Source organism: Acinonyx jubatus, chromosome E4, assembly GCF_027475565.1.
Source record: "Acinonyx jubatus isolate Ajub_Pintada_27869175 chromosome E4, VMU_Ajub_asm_v1.0, whole genome shotgun sequence".
Lineage (NCBI taxonomy): Eukaryota > Metazoa > Chordata > Mammalia > Carnivora > Felidae > Acinonyx > Acinonyx jubatus.
Window position 1 is genome coordinate 4499946 of NC_069395.1, and position 18982 is coordinate 4518927.

Below are 18982 nucleotides of genomic sequence, written 5' to 3' on the forward strand. Positions count from 1 at the left end.
AGTGTCATGGTAGGGCACCTCAGAGGAGTGACGGTCAGACATCACACTGTCCCACACAGGTAAGTCGCGCTAGCCAGGTCAAAGCCACGGGGTAGTGAGGACATCGAGAGGAGTGGCCTCAGGGTCAGGCCGGCTGGTGGAAGGAGAGTCTGGTGAGCCTTGGTGGATGGTAGGGAGGGGAGGGTCCAGCCTTCCAAAATGGAGGCCAGCGCCTGCCTGCATGGGGCTCTCAGCCGCAGAGCTGGAGCAGGGTTGAAGCAGAGAATATCTAGCTACCGAGTCACTCTGGGCTGGAAATGTCCCAGATTCTCCTAAAGGGGCAATGAGTTACCTAGGGGAGCGGAGGGCAGGGCAGAGCAGAGAGCCAGGGGTAGCATGAGTCAGGGCCTAGGGGTGGGGGTGTTCTCAGGCCAACAGAGGGGGGCACTGGCGGTCTGCTGTGGCCCATCCCTTGGAGCTGAGGCCATCTGGCCACCACGGACCGTGGTGAACATCCTACCCCTTCACACACGGCCTCCTGTGAGGTTGTCCAACCACCCAGTTTGAAGGACACACAAACATCCCATCACCAACGTCTCTTTGCCTTGGGGACCAGCATAGCCTCAATGCTGCCGTGGGATCGGGGCCTCCTTCCTGGTCCCTTACACCACCAAGAAGAAGAGTGCTCCTGTCCTGCCTGGGGCAGAGGGCAGGGGAGACAGAGAACAAGCTGGAGTCCCGGAAGGATGAGGCCTCACTGGACATTTTCAGCAGAAGAAGTGAGGGCCCTCAGCCTACAGGATGGAGGAGGGAACAGCACATTCCCACACACCCTTATCCCTGTCTGGCGAGCATCTCAGGCCACACACACACACACACACACACACACACAGTGTGGCCGCTCTGCCCTGCGAGGCCTTATGTTAGAAATGACTGGGCATGGGGCACCAGCATGACTCAGTCAGTTGAGCGTCCGACTTCGGCTCAGGTCATGATCTCGCGGTCTGTGAGTTCGAGCCCCGCATCGGGCTCTGTACTGGCCGCTCAGAGCCTGGAGCCTGCTTTCGATTCTGTGTCTCCCTCTCTCTCTGCCCCTCCCCTGCTCATGCTCTGTATCTCTCTCTTATTAATGTTTTAATAAACATTAAAAAAAATTTTTTAAAAAATGACTGGGCAGTCAGCCACCTTCCATCACAGGGCCTGACACACTCACGCACTTCGTCCCTTTTTCCAGGCTCTTCCTGCACCTCCCAGGGAGAATACAGCCCTTTATCCATCTTGTTCCCTGATCAAAGCTCTGAAACCAGCCCCAGCCACCCGGGGTCCCAGGACCCTTTCCTCCGGGGACCTCAGAGCGCCAAGTGTCCCAGCCTTGCAGGAAGCCGAATCAACCATCATGAGCATTATTCTTTCATTTTTCCGGATGAGGCTAACGGTCTCCCTAGGGAGCCCGGGAGCGCCCAGAAGGTTTAGTAGCCCCTCCCACCACCGACACACAGGAAGTGCATGGCCAAAACGCCCTCGGGAACAGCGCGGTCAGTGCAGGGTGTGTGGGGGGGTGCAGGTGGAAAACAAGGCACTGTTCTTCAGACCGCCCCTCGCTGAGGAAGCCAGGAGTCTCAGGGTGGGAGATTCGATACCTGGCTGTCCCCCTTCCAGGAAGCGTAGTCCTGTGGTTGGGCTCAGACCACCTTTGGGGCCTCCAAGGGGGCTCATGGGCACCCGGAAGGAGACGGGCTGCTTCCCATGAACTTCCCACCCCCTCAGGGGCCCTGGGCCGGGGGTTAACTCTCCCTGCTGAAGCTTGCCTGTCTTCCCGCATCCTCGCCAACCCTTTGAAACAACATGTATTGAGCGCCTACTGCGTGCTTGGGGTTTTTGCATCTTAGATACACGAGCGGATAAGACAAAGATCTCTGTACCCGTCACGGGGTTGAGTGTCAATCAGCAATCACCACGACAAATACACTCCTGTCCTAGCATGTTTAGAAGGGGCTGAGGGGGTAGGGCCATCAGAAATGTGGGCAGAAGGGCACCATAACCTTAAATAAGACTCAGTGAGATACTTGAGCAGACTTGAAAGAGGTGAGGATTTAGCCATTGGGAAGGCTGGAGGAAAGGCACTCTGGACAGAGAGACAGCCAGGGCTGATACTCTGTGGTGTTCAAGAAGCAAGAGTCAGCATGGGTGGAGAGGAGAGGGCCAAAGGGAGAAGGGCCATAGGGTATGTCCCTGTGGCACCATGACAGGTCTGGAGGATTAGTGTAAGGACCTTGACCTTGGTTCCAAGCAAAAGGGGAAGCCGTTTCAGTATTTGGAGCAGAAGAATGGTCTACGTATCACTCTGGCTTCTCCGCTGAGAATGACGTGTAGGTGGGCAAGGGGCGGGGGGAGCAGGAAGCAGGGACCCCACCAGGACGCTGTCGCTGTAACTCAGGCTGGGAGCCTTCTGGAAGGAGGAGAGGAGGCTCAGACTCTGGAGCTCCTCTGAAGGTAGAGCCAACTGGACTTCTGACAGGTTGGATGTGTTGGGGGGAGGGGCAAAGTGGGGGACAGAGCTGCCATCGACAGTTGGGAAAGACGGTACCAGAAGAGACTCAGCAAAGGTCAGGGGCGTGCTGAGTCTGAGATGCCCATTCGACATCTGAGCAGGTAGGGAGCATGGGGTGTCAGAGTGAGGTCCGGCCCTGGTGCATAAGTCCGGGTGCTATCGGTGTATCGACTTTAATTTTTTTTGTTTTAAGTTTTTTTAATTTATGAGCTGGGGAGGGGCAGAGAGAGAGGGAGACACAGAATCCGAAGCAGGCTCCAGGCTCTGAGCTGTCAGCACAGAGACTGATGTGGGGCTCACGAACTGTGAGATCATGACCTGGGCCGGAGTCGGACGCTCAACCGACTGAGCCACCCAGGTGCCCCATCGGTATATCGACTTTAGAGGGCTAGGTGGAGAGCTTGGAAGGAAGTCATTGCCATCCCCACTCCTCTCCTTCTCCAACTGTGCGTTACATTCTTGGAAAGGCTTATGGGCATTGAAAGGAGGGAATCCAGCTTCCCCGCAGGAACCCCGTTACAAGAACAGCTTAGGCTCCTGACCAAGCAATTTTCTGATGGCGATAATCACGAACATGCATTTCCTCAGGTCCTTAATAAGCTACGAATGAGAAGCCCCCTCCCAGGGCCCCAGGGTGGTTCAGTCGGTTAAGCGTCAGATTCTAGATCTTGGCTCAGGTCATGATCTCACGGTTTGTGGGTGTGAGCCCCACATCAGGCTCTGCGCTGACAGCGTGGAGCCTGCTTGGGATTCTCTCTCTCTGCCTCTCTCTCTGTCCCTACCCTGCACACTCATGCTCTCACTCTCTCCCTCAAAGTAAAGAAATAAACTTTAAAAGAAGAGGCAGAGGAGGAAAGAAGGAGGAGAAGGAGAAGCCACTTGCCCCCACCCCATGCCATACAGGGAAGAGCTTCCTACCGAGCCTGGAAGTCAAAGGCATGGGGCACAGTGGCCTGTCCAGGAGAGTGCTGCCTGGTGGCCGTCCCCCTGTTTAGGAAGGTCTGGAACACCAGTAGACTCTCCCCAGGTCCTACCTGACTTGCTCATCAGCGGATGAGCAATGTTCACCTTGAGGAGGGTTTGGGGGGATTTGTGGGGCTTTTCCCCCGTCACGTACCCCCAAGGGAATCACAGCCATTGGCTGTTGGTGGTACCCAAGCTGGGGGAGAAGCATCCAGCGCTGTCTTTATCCGTCACACTAATCTTAGGGAAGATCAGCCCAGGGAGAGAGTCTGAGCTCTCAGAGGGAGTAGATACTGGGAAAGGACGTGATCCAGCCCTGCCCTCAGTGGAAGTGTGATGGAGATAGGAGGACACTCCAGGACAGCTCAAAGATAGCAAAGTAAACATCCTCTCCCCTCCTCTGGGAGCATGTAGAGCCTGGGGTAATAGAACGAGATATGGTCAGTCTGCCTCTGAAGACCTGATACAGGTTGAGAGAGACAGAGAGTTTGGGGGGAAGTAGGGAGAGAAGTGGGGGAAGGAGGGAAGGAGGGAGAGAAAGAGAGGAAAAGGGAAGGAGAGAGGGGGAGGGGAGAGGGCGAGGGGGGAGGGGAAGGGAGGGGGAAGGAGAAGGGGAGGGGAGGGTGGGGGGAGGGGAGGGGAGGAAGTCAGAAGCGTGGCAGGCAGTGGGGCTCAGGCCAGGTGGGGGCTGGGGCTGGAGGCGGGATTACTAGTTGGCTGAGCCGAGAAGCGCGTTCAGGCAGGTAGGACAGGGAGGGGCCTTGGGCTTCAAGTGGCGTCCAAGTGAGAGAGGGGGAGGGGCACAGACCAGGGGGTGTCCGCAGGGACCGACGGGCAGAGACAGGCAGGAAGTGGAACCTGTGCTGAGCTGAAGGAACTCAGCCCCAAGACTGAAGTGATTCTCCCAAAAATGTGTGAGAAACTCTCTGCTGGGAGGGTGGCCCCTCAGCTTCGGGACAGCTGGGTGGGGACCCCTCAGCAGGGACTGCGCACCTGGGAGGGGCTGTCGAGGTCCCCGCTCCAGGGGTTGCCCCAGTGGGCACCGTGCCCAGAGGGCAGCAGACGCGGGCCTGTGTGCTAGTGGGTAGACAAGAAAGGGCACAGGAGGGCACGCCCCGCCCGGTCCAGGGAGGTGGCCCTGAGGATCCTGGCAGCCGGTCCCCAGGCCTGACTCTGGGACCCTGCTGAGCTTGTGTTTCTGGTGCTTCCTGTTATTATTATTAGTAACCCTATTACTAATGAAGATTGTTGTCAATATTAATACCCGCGTGTGGATTCCGGAGCTCAGAGGCAAGGCCTGGCTCTCCTCCCACTTCCCTATTGGCTGCTTTCTGGGCTCCCTACCTCCTCCCCCACAGGGTAAGTCGCCTCCAGGTTCAATCCCAAGGCTTCATTCATTCCGTCCCCCTCCCCGTGTTGGGCCCGCCACTGACCCAGCCCCCACGCCCTCTGGCCCAGCGGAAGTCACATACCAAGGGCAGGCGGGGAGGCGGCAAAGCCCCAGCGGTGTGCCAGGCTCCGTAATAAGCACTCACACAAAATAGCCCTATGACTAGTCCATTTTACAGATGAAGAAGCTGAGGACTGGGGGCTTATTAAACACCAGGAGTAAATGGGAGATCGCTGATCGCTCCAGAGGGGCTGGGTGGGTGCAGAGCAGGGCTTTCCTGGCGGGGAGGGGGTTCCGGGGAGGGGGGGTTCCGGGGAGCGGGGTTTCCCGGGGAAGCACAGGGACAAGGCCAAAGTTAGAACCAGTCCCCGGCCTCCAGACAGTGATTGTGTAATTCTCAAAACCCCTTGGCTTCCGGGGAGGCAGGAGAAACAAGGAACCCCTCCCCAGAGTCACCCCGGGGTCTGCGGGTCTGGAGCAATGGAAATGTCACCGGGCAGCAGGATGTGGCTAGTTGAACGGCAGCCCAGAGGAGAAGATTCACTGGGATTCCATGCCTCTGGGGTCTTGAGAATGGGGGCTTAAGAGAGGGTGACTGCAGCACGACTTCCTGAAACCTGCGGAGAGACTCAGGAGGAACTGGGTCAGGAGGGACTCGGCGTCTCGTGAAGAGACGTCATATTCATGGAAATTCCGTGGATGCCAAGCTAGGGATCTGGTGGTGACCAGGGACGCACAAGTTATCTAATGTTCCGGTGAGCAGAGGATTCGACCCCGGCAAGGCTGGGGAGGGACACCGAAGGCAGCGCTAGGAAGCAGAGCGGAGACAGCCGGCTTCGTGTTGCTGGTGTCTCCACGGAAAAGCACAGAACACCCGGGACCAGACTTGAGACTCCCTCTCCCGCGTTTGGGTGGCCCCCTTACAATGTACAAGCCCCCCCTCCGCCCCGTTCAACACGGCCGTTGTTAAAAATTAACTTCCAGAACTTTACAAATAAATTGCATCCAGACAAGAGAGGTAGGTACTCAAAAAACGCCTCACTTCCGAATTATTTCACTGAAGTTCACTACTGCCTCCGTGGTGGGGGTCATTTACCTCCACGGCACCTGTCTCGTGGAACGAGCGTCCTGCATGCTGCTCCCACTCGACGTGGGGACAGCTGGAAATCAGCCGCAGGGGGGACGCGCGCATCTCAGAAAGGCCAGATGTTACCAGTCAGGGCGTCCCTGCCCCTGTCCCTCCCTACACTCCCAAAGCCACTGTTAAACATTCACCGCAAGTGTTTTCTCCCCCCCACCCCCGCACCCCAGCGGTGAGCCCACAGGTACCCGCTGAGAGCCCGCCTCTAGGCACTTCCCGGCGTGCACTGAGTCACCCTCTTGGAAGTTGTTTCCAGAACCTCTCTAAAATCTCTTACTGCTTTTTAATAAGCTTTCCTTGCCAGGGCCTCTCACTGTTCTCACCCTCCAAGGAAGGCTGTCTGAGCACAGCTCCCTGGTTCCTGGAATGAAGAAGATGATGTCACTCAACACAACCCCCGCAGCCAGCTGTCCATCCCTCGCCACCTTGCAGGAGGCTGAGCTGGAGGCTCCTCGGACTGGGAGGGCCCTCCCCAGTCATCCCGTTCAGTCCCCTGCCTTCGGGCCAGAGTGTGCCAGGCTCCGTCCCTGCCAAGGACCTAACTCTCTAGCTGCTACAGATGCTCGTGAATGTGTCCAAGCAAACAAGGGGATGAATTCGGTTCCTGCGATTCTCTGTTCCCCTCACCATTCAATGCCCTTCTCCCCTGTAACCCTGCCCCCACCCCAAGGCATTTGTCCCTGGTTCCTTCGGTCCCACTGTCTCTCCTTTCTCTTCCCACGCTCTAGCAAGGCAGAGCCTCCAATGCCAGCACCCTTTTGTGCATATCCCAGACAACCGGAAGGGCTTCCTAAGCGGCGTGTGGCCACGCAGGGTTGCAGGGCTTCCTCGGTTCAGAGACTTGAAACCCAGGTGCTTTGAGGTGCACCCATACCCCACACTTCATGTGGTGGGTCGCAGGGTAGGAGCGGGGAGGGTTAGGAAGCCTCCAGGGGAAAAGAGGCAAACAGACAGAAATGCCCGGGCTCTCGACAGGCAGGTGGCTAGGCAGAGGCAGGCAGAACTATGCTCTTCAGAAGACCCTCCAACCCCCTAGGCCAGACACACTTCTGCTAGTGACTGCTGCAGCCATGGTGGGGGTGGGGGGTGGGGGGACAACCACCTGGTCCCCTGGAGGCAGCCGAGAACTGAACATATGATGCTTAGGGCTCCCTGAGGGCAGAACTGGGACCCAGGGATAAAAGCTCTGGGAATAAAAATTGGGCCCCCGCAGTAGCAATATCTCTCGGACAGAGGTCAAATGGACCGCTTTGGGAGGCAGTAAGATGCCATTGGAGGTATTCAAGGGGCTGGAACATCCTTGGTCAGAAATGCCGGAGAAGGAATTCAGGTATCAGAGAACCGGCCTGAGGTCCTAGAGTCCAACATGCCTGGATCGACACCTTCGTTATTACCTTTGTGGCCTTGGTCAAGATAGCTACTTCCTCAAGCCTCTGTTTCTTCATCTGCCCAATGGGATAGTGCACGATTTCATGGGACTAAAGCAAGGATTGAAGAAGACAAAAAAAAAAAAAAAACAAAAAAAACGGGCAAGCGCCTGGCACCTAATGGGCACGCAATACACGCCCACCCCCTTTCCTTTCAAGCAGGCGTGGGGGGTGGGGTGGGGGGAGTCGCTACATGAGATGCTGTGCAAGGTCTGCTAGCCCCAAAGTATGGCTCTGAAATCCTTCCTGGTGGGTGGTACAGAAGGAAGGCATACAGCCTGGAGAGAGAAAGAAGTCCGCAGGAGGTAGATGAGGGAGGAGAAAGAAGGCCCTGAGGGTGGCCGGGAACCTTTCGGGAGGTCAGCCCTGCCAGTCCCCCCCCCCCCCCTCCCCCCCCCCCCCCCCCCCGGTCTCTCCTCGCCTGCTTCAGGAATGAGAGGGGAAAGCAGGGCTCCGGGCCTACCAGGCGGTTCCCCGTCCGCCCGCAGGGTGACGGAGGGGGGTTGGCAGCCCCTCCCAGCCCAGCCCGACCGTCGGAGGTGGGAGGGAGGGACGGGGGGGGGGGGGGGGGGGGGAGGGGCAGCAGCCTCCCGCCCGCGCCCCCGGCCGCGCGCCGCCCCTCCGTGGAACCACAGCCACCACAATCTCGGGTCTTAACAGTCGCTTTATTGTGCTAACACCGCCGCTCGGGAGCTCAGACCTGACACGCAACCATCCAGTCCGGACCCGCACCCACTGCCGGCCCCGGGGCCCTCCGCCTCGCCTGGGGACGCCGGGCCCCCGGCCTCGACCGCGCTCGGCGCTGCCCCCTACCCACCCCCGCGCCGTCCCCCCCACCCCCCGCCACCGCGCGCGGGCCCCGGGGGAGGCGCCGTGGGTCCCGGAGGCCCGGAGGCCCGGGCGGGCGCGGCGGGCGCGGGGCGGAGCGCGTCCCCAGCTGCGGGCGGGGAGCCCCGCGGCGCGCTCACACCAGGAGGCCGTCGGTGCGCTCCCGCGGCCCCTCGGCGCAGTCGGCGGGCTCCGCGCTCTTGACCTTGACGTAGACCGGGGAGGGGCCCGCTTCGCAGGCGGCGGCGGCGGCGGCGGCGCAGGGCGCCAGGGCCACGTCCTCGGGGCCGCCGCAGGGCGGGGGCGCGTACTTGCGGCGCAGGGAGCGGCTGACGGTCTGCGTCGGGTACCCCAGCAGGTGGGTGACGCTGCGGCCGCGCCCGCCGGCCTTGCACCCGGGCGCCTCGGCGTCCTCTCTGTGGAAACAACAGGCGGGCGGGTGAGCGGGCTCCTCCGGGCGCGGCGTGGGCACGGCCTGGCCGGAGCGGGGGCCGCCGGCAGCCTCTCGGCCCCGCGCCGCCCTCCACCGGCTCCACCGGCGCCTCGCCTCTCCCTCGGCCTCCGCCTGCTCTCCTCTGCCTCCTCCTGGCCGGCGACCCCACGCCGCACACGGGGCCGGTCCGCGAGCGTCCGCCAGCCCCCGGCGGGCAGCCCCACGGGCGCCCCCCGGCCCCTTCCGACGTGCGCACCCGTCCCCGAGACGGGGAGGGAGGCTCGGAGGCCCGGGAGGAGCCGCCTTCCCTGTCCTTCGCTCTCCTTAGCTAACACCAGCCTCGCCCTCGCCTTCTCCTCTCCTCACCTCTGCCCCTCGACCTCCTTCTCCACCTTTGCCTCCTTCCCCGGGGCTTTGCAGTCATTAGCACTCCTAGGCTTGTTCTATTTTTATTTCTAGTCGGTTTCTAATGTACCTTATTAGCACTATCCTTACTATTGACTCTTCTTAAATAAGCATGTCCAGAGTTGTCACCGGCGTGAAACAGGGCAAACACGGGGGGGGGGGGGGTGAAAAAAAATACGGTCCCTGCCCTCCAGGAGCTTACAGTCTAGACAAGATGCACAGAGAGGTGCATAGACAGGAGGGAAACGGAGGGCAGGGGAGCAGAGGTGAAGACTGGCGCGGGACGGGGAGAGAGGAGCCACGGCGGGTGGCAGGTCGACATGCTGCGGTCCCCGGCACTCCTGGCGATGGCCGGCAGGGTGGGGGTGGGGGTCCCGGCCGGCCCGGTGGCAGGCAGGGGTGAGGAGGGGCAGGGCGCCGGTCCCCTGCCGCTCGGCAGCATGCAGCATGCATCAGGTTTTACCTGATCTCACTAGCCAAGTCGCCGCAGGCCCCTCCGCCGACCCCGCCGCCGCCGTTGCTGTAGCCGAAGGCACCGCGGGAGCCGCCGGCCCCGGCGCCCCCGCAGCAGCAGCAGACGAGCCCCCAGATGCCCACCAGCAGACAGCCCAGCATGAGCAGGGAGCCCAGCACTGCGCCTATGATCATGCCTATGCGCCGGGAGTCTGTGGAGACAAGTGAAGACAGTCAGGCTTCCTGCAGCCCGGCAGGTGCCTCCTAACCAGGAAGTGTGGGGCCGGCCCTCTGTGGGGAAGAGAGCGAGGGTCCCAGCGGGTGTCGGGTGTCGGGGCCCCGGGACACCCAGTGAGGAAGGATGAGGAGATGCCTGTGTCCCCCGCGGCTTCCCGGCCCTGATGGAAATGGGAAGGCAGAGCAGACAGCCCAGGCTCCCCCAGTCCCGCCCTCCCCGCCCCAGGGCCCCCAGGGCCGCTGCCCCTGCACCCACCTGAGACCTTCACCTCCACCACGCACACACTGTAGCCCACGTGGTTGGCCACCGTGCACTGATAGAGCCCGTCATCCTCCCGGGAGATGTCCTTCAGCACCAGGTCGCCGTTGTTCAGGCCTGAAACTGAAAAAGCACCACAGGGCTGTGGCAAGGCCCCGGGGGCCACCCCAGCCTAGACCACTGCCGGTGGGGAGGGAAGGGGGGAAGGCGGATGCACCCGCGCGCGCGCGCGCGCGCGCGCGCACACACACACACACACACACACCGGCCTGGCTGTCTGTGTCCCCCCAAGGTCCCGCTGTTCGCTCAGACCCACCTTGGTTCAGGGAGCTGTGGAAAGACTCCTGGTAGGAGAGCTCTGAGTGGAAGCTGTGCTGCGAGTGGTAGGAACCGGCGCGGTAGGGGTGGGTGTGCCCGCTGATCTTGGCCCACTTGTAGGAGAGGGGCGGGGTGCCTCCGTTGGCAAAGCACTTGAGCACCACGTCGTTGCCGTGGGTCATGTGGCCCTCAGACCAGCACAGGGGCACCGCGGGCCGCGCTGTGGGGAACCGGGCAGGTGTGAGCCGGGGCCCGGCCCAGGGCCGCTGGAGCCTGGGCGGGGGGGTGGGGGGGGGGGAGTGGGGGGCGCCCGGAGGAGTCCGGCCATACCTTGGACAGTGACGATGACCTTCCGGCTGGCCATGGTGGTCTTCTTCACCCGACACTCGTAGGTGGCCGTGTCAGACACCTGCAGGTTCATGAGGTTGATGGAGGCGTCATACTGGCTGGGGTCTGAGGCTGCAAAGCGGACCCTCTGCTGCAGGTGGGGAAGGTTGCCATGATTGATCCTCTTGTCCTGGTAACTAAGGAACTGGGAAGAAAGAGAGGAAACGGAAGTGGTGAGCCAGGCACGGCCAAGGAGGGCCACGTGGCTCGTGGCCTCGGGCATTTCACCGAACTTCTCCCCGACTCCGCTTTCTCTGCTGAAAGATGCTGACGATGATACCTGACCCATTAACCTCCCAGTGAATGTGCGAGAGCAGATGAGATCAGGCGCTTTGGAAAGCGTGGAAAAGTGTCGGGTCAGGCTGGGACCGTCCTGAGGCCTCCCCTGCCCTCCGGAGCAGGTGGGAGAAGGCCAACTAATGGTGATTTGTGATTACAGAGCCTGTCGCCTCATCCCTGGAGAGGCCACTGGGGACGTTCAAGGTCTTCATTTCCTCCTCTGCCCTCCTTTTCCCCTCAGGCTGGCCTACAGGTGGGGCAAGGGGAACCCTAAGCCCAGCACTCACCACATTCTCCCGGTGTGAGGGGTCTGAATTGACCTGCATCCACTCGATGTCCAGCCCATTGGGACCATAGTCCTCAGGGTCCAGGATGTAGGGGCAGCCCAGCCTCACATTATCACCTTCGGCGAGGTACAGGATCTCCTGGCCATCCCCGTTGATCCGCACGGCAGACAGCAGTGCTAAGGGAGGGGCAGGGCAGGTGGGGGGAGGGGGGAGAGAAGACCAGGGGGTGGGGGCAGTCAGCTTCTGCCCCTCTCTCCGCCATCCTGCATGGAACTGCCTGGGGAGGAGTGGCTGCTGTATGCGTGTGTGTGTGTGTGTGTGTGTGTGTGTGTGAGCACTCGAAGCGACCAGAGTTGAACGCTCCGATGGAAAATCCTGGCTCATTAAAAGATGCCTTTTTCTGGGCCAAGAGAGTGTTCCCGCGTGGAGACCGGAGGGTGGATGCCATGGCCACTGGGGTCCCTTTCCAGCCCAAGGAGTCGAAGACTTGACATGATTGCAGGTGTCTCTGCGTATGACACCTGCGTGTCTGTGGCTGTACCCTTGGGTGTGACCACGTGTGACTGGCTGTGTCAGGGCGCTGAGTGATCGCTCGTGCCTGTGCGCGATGCAGGCAGCTGGGACCAGGAGCCTGGCTGCGTGGGTCTGGCGCTGCTCGTGGCCTGGGCCTGGGAATATGGCCACATGCATCCATAGGACAGTCTGAGCCTTGTGTGATGACACATGGCATTGTGGATTTTGTGTCCGTTCCCCTGTGCCATCGAATGGCTCAGGCACAGCCGCCCACACATGCTAGCTCCAGTTGGGGCCCCTCCCACTGCTCACAGCCCTGGTTCCACTGAGTCAGCCCCGCTGAGAAGCCAAGATCTGGAAGCTCAGGACCCAGCTCCTTGCCCTCCCTCCCCTGGAGCCCCAGGCAAGGACTAGCCCCAACCGGTTGGACCCAGAGAGGAATACGGAGTGTGGGGAGTGGGGGGGGGGGGGGCGCGCCGCCCTGACCTTGGCAGGCAGGACAGGCAGGCTCCACCCCCCAGGCTCCTGCAGCCCTCCTTGCCCAGGCCCCTGGCCCGGCCTGGCTCACGCTCCAGCCCACCAGACAGCCAGCAAATCCCCGGAGTCCCAGCCCTGGTCTCGGCAACTCCCGCTCTGCCCTTCTCCGGATCTCTCGGGGCCCGCGTCTCTGTTAGAGTGTCTCACACACCTCCGGTTTCACACGGTCACCGCCCCACATCGCCACACTTAACAGACCTTCAAAACGCAGACACATCTCTATGCGGGTCCCACTTTGCTACCCACACAGACACCCGTCAGATCCAGACAGACACGCGTCTGCACGCACAGTGCGCGTTCATCTGGAAGGCATGCATCCCTGCCCACGGCGCCCTCCCCGTGCACATCCGCTCAACACTACACGTCCCTGCAGGAGCTTGGTTCGCTTCCAGAGGGCCAGCAGGGGCCTTTTTAACACCCCCAGACACCTCAGGCATCCCCCGCCCCCCGCCCCGCCCCCAACCCTGGCAGGGACAGCAGCCCTAACCCCACAGGCTCCAGGGTGACCCAGAGCAGGCGGGCGGCCACGGGCACTAGCGGATCGTGAGGACACCTCCTCCAGCCCCGGGCCAAGGGAGATGTGATCGGCTCTCCCAAGATAAGGATCCTGGCTCTGACTGCCAGCTCCTGGGGCGCCAGGAGGCACACCAGCGATGAGCCAGAGCCCAGAGAGCAGAGGCTCCACCCTGGGAAGGGCTGCCGGGAGGGCTGTCCCCATACCCAGGGGGCTGGCCCAGCAGCCCAGCAGGAGGGTAGATCTGTAGGGGAGGGGGCTGGGGAAGGAGGGGACAGGCTGAATGAGAGCGCCTCCACCCTGCACTAGGCAGTGTCTTCCCTTGTCCCGGGCCAGGGAGCCTCACCCTAGCCTTTCAGTCTCTCCAGAAGCCTCTCGACCTCCGCCCTGTCCGCGGGGCTCCAGCCTTTCCACACCCCTCACTCCTCGCTGTCTCACCTTGGTCCCTCCTGCTCCTGCACTGAGGAAGTCTTGCAGGGAGCATGAGACAAGAGAGGGAAGAGAGCCAAGGAGAGAGAGCTGGACAGGAGTCCCTGGAGAGAAGGAGGGAGGAAGGGGGCCAAGGAGACGCAGTGGGCCCCCTCCCCTCCCCCCGCCAAAGCACCAGGGACTGTGCGCCCCCTGTGGGCATCCTTGGTGCGTTTCGCAGCTGCCTGCACAGCTCCTAACCCTCCCTCTGGAGGTGACAGAGCAGAGAGAGGGTGTTGGAGCATAGACACACAGAGCGCCGGTCTGTCCTGCCACGCCCACGCCCCACACCACACACATGGACGTGTCCCGGGTCCCCAGACCACAGCTGGAGCTTCGTGAGGGGACCCTGCTGTCACCCTGCCAGTAATGCAGTCTCTCTCTCTCCCTCTGTCTCTCTCTCTCTCTCTCTCTCTCACACACACACACACACACACACACACGTGTGCACGAAGGCCGAGTTCCTCCCACAAACCCGCTCCTGCGAACCCAGACCCCAGGAGGGTCTCAGCCATTTCCAGCGATGCCCACACACAGGGGCTCCTGCTGGGACTTGCCCCAACAGGGGCAGGGGGCCACAGCATCAACCTCTGAGCCCTGCTCTCGAGGTGTGCCCCCTCGGGGTGAGGGGGCTCTGGGAGGCGCCATCCCCACCACCCATCTCATCCTGGGGGGTGGCGCTACCCTGGAGCTCTCAGAGCACAGTCCGTCTCCTAGGGGGCGCTGTCTCCTCTCAAAGCAACTCCCTGCCCTTGGCTCTAGCCTGGGGGTGGGAGTGGGTCCTCCCCGGGGGAACAGCACACAGAGAGGAAAAGGGGCCTTTCCGGGGAGAGCCTCCCTGGCGATGCCAGCCTCGCCGTGCGCCTGACACCCTGCCCCACCCCCAGATCCCCAGGCAAGCTCTCCAGGCAAGCCCTGCTCTCCGTGCACAGCGTGTGCGTGCACGTCCGAGCCCCACACGGCTCACAGGCACCGCGAAGATCCATCAAGGCCTGTGCCCCAGACCCTCGGGCACGGGGCCGTCTTGGCCATATCCCCAGCCAGCTGGCAGCGGGGCCTCGGACCACCTCCGAGGCGCCTCTGCGGGCCCGTTGTGGTCCCTTTCCCTGCCCTCCTGACATCGCGTGGGTGTCCCTGCCGGATGCCCAGCCCCATACCTGGGCTCAGGCACACGAGCAGAAGGTGGAACGCTCCTCGGACTGCCATGTCTCTACGCTTGGTGTTTCCTCCGCTTGGGCTGGGTGTCCCTGGGGCCAGCGGTGGTGGGTGTGTGGGGACAGGTGGAGGGAGGGGGAGCGGAGGGCCCAGACACTGCCCGGGGTGGCAGGAAGGTGCAGTGAGTGCCGGGGCCACAGCCGGAGTTATTTCTATAGGAGGGAGGGGGCCCGGTCCCCGCCTTGGGGAGGAGCCCCGGGAGCCTTAATTATCGGGGTGACAGAGCGGCCTACCCAGGTATTACCCAGCCCTCACCCAAGCTCTTCCCTCTCCCGAGAGTGGCAAAGGGAGGCCGGCGGGACTTGTAATTAGGCACCTGTTAAGCTTCCACTTCCTCCTGGCCCCATGCTCGGGGTAACAACAGTCGCCTGGTTCTACAGCGTCCACAGAGCTCCCCTCACCACTCATTTGCTGCCTCCTTCCCCCGGGGAGACGGGGAAGCGGAAGGAGAGCCAGGCCTGGGGAGGAAATGTGGCCAGGCTGGGAAGGGTTAACCCGGGCCCAGGGACACAGGGGTCTGACCCAGCCTTTCCTGAAAGCTCATCTGTGACCCTGGGGGAACCCACCCCCCCCCCCACCGCCCCTGGTTGAGGTTGAGGTCTGTGGGAAGGGGCAGCAGGAAAGGGGACTCGGGCTGGAAGGAAGGCCCAGGCAGATGAAAGAGCCCCGGGAATGTCCAGCCCGCCTTCCCCTGAGGCCTCTGGCCCTTCAAAGGGAGTCGGGTCTCCCCAGGGCCGAAAGAGGGAGGCGTGCATGGGCACAGGGGCTTCCCCTGGCTGCCCCTAGGGAGCTGTGGCGCCCACCCCTACCTGAGGTGAGGCCAGCCCCGAGCGCAGGGGGTTCCTGGGCGCGGGGGTGTTGGGGGCCACCGGAAAGACCAGGAAGGGGGCGTGCGCGCATCACGTCTCTGCTCGTGCACACATTTCAGGGGTCACTTGGTGCCCTTGCTTCCAGGCACAGGAGGGGAGACTAGGCCCCTCGAGACCTGGACTGCTCACTGGGGTGACCTGGGCAGGTTGGAGCTGGGTGGGTAGGGGAGGAGGCAGAGCGAGAAGGCGGAGGACCAGCCCCCGGCTCTTTGGCCTAGGGGCTCCCAGGACCGCCCACCCGCGATGGTGGGGGTCAGGTCCTGCGTGGTCCCATTGAGCAGCTCAGCTCCCTCAGAGGGGCCGTCGCTGACAGGGGCCACAGGGAGGGCAGGGGTGAAGAGCCTTGGGGAGAGTTACGGGCCAGGGCCAGCTCAACGAGGAAGCTCGAGGAGTCCACGCGCCTCTGTGCTCCAAATCCCTCCGCCCCCCCCCCGCCCCCCAGCAATGACAGGGTGCTCTAGGGCCCGCCAGAGGTACCAAACCAACGAATATCTGTATTTCCTTGTTTATTTTGAGGTTTATGAGATTGCCCTGCACCCTCGGGAGAGCAAGGATCATTATCCCCCCTTTACAGACGGGCGGGGGGGGGATTCAGCCCACCTGCTGCTGCTGAGCCTGGCAAAGTGGGGGGGGGGGGACGCCTAGGCATCCTGACCCTCAACCCATAGCGGCCCAAGGAAAGGGCTCGGTGGTCGTGTGGGTTAGTAGATGTACCCACGGGGTAGAAGCTTGGAAGGCCAGTGATGGGGGAGGGGGGGGAGAACCGGGGGGGGGGGCCAGGAAGAAGCGGGACTGCACGGCAAAGAGGAAAGCTGTGTCTCCATCAGGGTCAAGTGTAGGGCTGGTGGATTGGGTCCTGGCTGTTGGTTCATATCAGAGCCAGGGCAAAGGCTGGGTTGGGCGGTTGGGATCACCAATGAGCTCGAGGTCACGCTTGAGGAACTAGGGCTAGATTAGGCTAGAGTGACAACGAGAGCTGAGGCTAGGGTGTGCGGTTGGGGTCCGTGTTAGGATAAGGCGCGAGCGAGGGGTTCATTCACAGCCACGTGTGGTAATGCGGCTACAGCCAAACTGGAGGCTGGGCCGAGGCCGACTTAGGGTTGGGGTTCCAGTAGGTTGAGGCTGGGGTTTGTGGTTTCTGCGTTCGGGATTTGAGCTAGGGTGGACTGTGGTTAGGTTCGGGACGTGCATTAAGCGGGCCGCACGATTCATGGGGATCAGAAATGAAGTTTGACTTGAGACACGGGAAGACTTCAGTCCCCATCTGCTAAAGGGCAGACTGGCCAGCCTATCTATCCCTTGGCTCTGGGACAACACCAGCAGCGTCGTACCAACACGGATCAGTGTGTGAATTGAGGGTTTGGGAGGGGGTTCCAAATAGGCGTGAGCCCACCAGAAGCAACCTAGCCCCCTAACAAAGGATCCCCCCACCGAGTCCTGCTCCACAGCCTAAGCCCGCCAGCAGTCAAGCTCCCCGAGCGACAGCTGGGGAGCTGGTGCAGGAAGCTATCAGCAGGGAGTGGGGCTTGGGCTCCAAAGTGATCCGGAAGACAGGGCCCACCAGGGGCACTTTTACTGGGTCGGAGTGGGGGGTCCCAGGGGACGCGTGCTGGGGGAAACTGAGGACCTAGATACTCCTAGAAGAACAGCCACTTTTGAGGGCTCCACACCGGGGGCCCTCAGAGCCTCAAAAGGCAAGTCACATTGTTGTTCTCCTTTGACCCACTAAGGGCTAATTGCCACCTCCTTGCAGTTTGGGGCCCATAAATGAAGCTGACGGCCTTCCTGCCTTGTGCCCTGAGCCCTGCAGGATTTGGAGGCTGGTGACGAATGAGTGCACTGAGTGTCAGCTTGGTTTTCACAGCAGAGGCCCAGCCCCCTGGCTCTGAGACCAGCCCCCAGCCCGTGTCTCTCTCTGGGCTCATCCTCAACAGAGGAAGAGAGGCCACTCCCGGGAGCCCCCCACCCCCACCCCAACTCCTCCTCTCCCTTTCCCTCACCCAGTCTCCACCCCAAACATCCCATCTTCCCACCCACTTCCTTTTCAGGTCTCAGAGAGGCCTGGACAGATCCAGGGGACTGTTGGGGTCTGTCTGTGCCCCAGGGAGAGAGAAGACGGTTGAGAGAGTCCGTGCTCAGCAAAGGGGCACAGAAACACATGTGGCATCCGAATGGCCCATCAGAGGCTCCGAGGGGGAGAGAGGAGGCAGAGGGCCCAGGCTGCCATCTGTGGTCCAGAGTACCCTAGACGGCCCCCCTTGCTTTTCCCTAAGAAATCCACAGTTCATTCAGCACAGGAGACAGGGCCTCCTTTGCACACACCCGCCAGTTGGGGCTGTATTTGCTTTTTTTTTTTTATTTCTTTGTTCCATCTTTTTTAATGTTTATTTTTGAGAGAGAAAGAGAGACAGAGCGTGAGCAGGGGAGGGGCAGAGAGAGGAGGAGACACAGAATCTGAAGCGGGCTCCAGGCTCCGAGCTGTCAGCACAGAGCTCAACGCGGGGCTCGAACTCACAAACTGTGAGATGGTGCCTGAGCCAGAGTCGGACGCTTAACCGACTGAGCCACCCAGGTGCTCCTGCTTCTCTTTTTTTCAATGTTTATTTATTTTGAGAGAGAGAAAGACAGTGAGCATGAGTGGGGGAGGGGAAGCGAGAGAGGGAGAGAGAGAATCCCAAGCAGGCTCTGCACCATCAGCACAGAGTCGGACGCGGGGCTTGATCCCACAAACCATGAGATCAGGACCTGAGCCAAAACCAAGAGTCAGATGCTTAACCACCTGAGCCCCCAGGCGCCCTGATTATATTTGCTTCTGTCCTAAGACAGAAACAGAATCCCAAGACACAGGCTTAGAAAGGAGTGAACAGAGACACAGAGGAGGGAAGAGGCAGATCCAGGACCCAGAGAGGCCCAGAGGCTGCTTCTGAGATGAGGCGCAGCCCAGCCCCACGACGTCTTGGGGAAGGACAGGCAGAGGCCCCGGCCGGCCTCCCCTTCCTCCAAAGCCTTGCACTGCAATTCCACACAACCGCTGCGGGCCCTGACCTCCTGCCCTGCCCCCAGGTCCCCAGGCTCAAGCTGCCTGCCCCCTGCTAAACTACACACACACACACACACACGCACAATCAGCAGGCCCTTACCCCTCTCCCAGGCCCCCATGTAGACCCAGGCTCACCCCTACAACACCCAGGGAGTGGACAGCAGACCCCAGGAGTGAGCGTGCCAAGAAAACCCCCAGAGGAGAGGGTCTGGACGACCATGGACGGACATCACCACACGAGTCTGAGAGAGGGCAGACAGGTGCACACGGGGTGGTCACACAGAGGCAGGAAGCCCCTGCGGCTGATCCCTTTCGACAGCTCTCAGCAAGGGCTCGCGGTGGGAAGGCAGCCGGACCAGGCCACGGTGGGACCAGAAGAGTGGGGGGATGGGGTGGGGAGGCCCAGGTGACATGGGGAGACACTGCTGAGCTCAGACAAGGAACGGTTGGTCGGTGACAGAGAGAAGGCGAGATCCATGGGTGGGCTCA

The 18982-nt window shown here is 61.5% G+C and overlaps 1 protein-coding gene across 1 annotated transcript; it reads right to left on the reverse strand.

Annotated features, from left to right (window-relative positions):
• Positions 1-8285: 8285 nt before the first annotated feature.
• VSIG8 (V-set and immunoglobulin domain containing 8) lies at positions 8286-14719 on the reverse strand. The gene is made up of 7 exons (XM_027048462.2): positions 14527-14719; positions 11338-11513; positions 10715-10916; positions 10383-10604; positions 10064-10189; positions 9581-9782; positions 8286-8695 (listed from the first exon to the last, which is right to left on the reverse strand). The coding sequence occupies exons 1-7, from the start codon at positions 14573-14575 to the stop codon at positions 8416-8418; spliced, it is 1257 nt and encodes a 418-aa protein (XP_026904263.1). The 5' UTR covers positions 14576-14719; the 3' UTR covers positions 8286-8415.
• Between the last annotated feature and the right edge of the window lie 4263 nt (positions 14720-18982).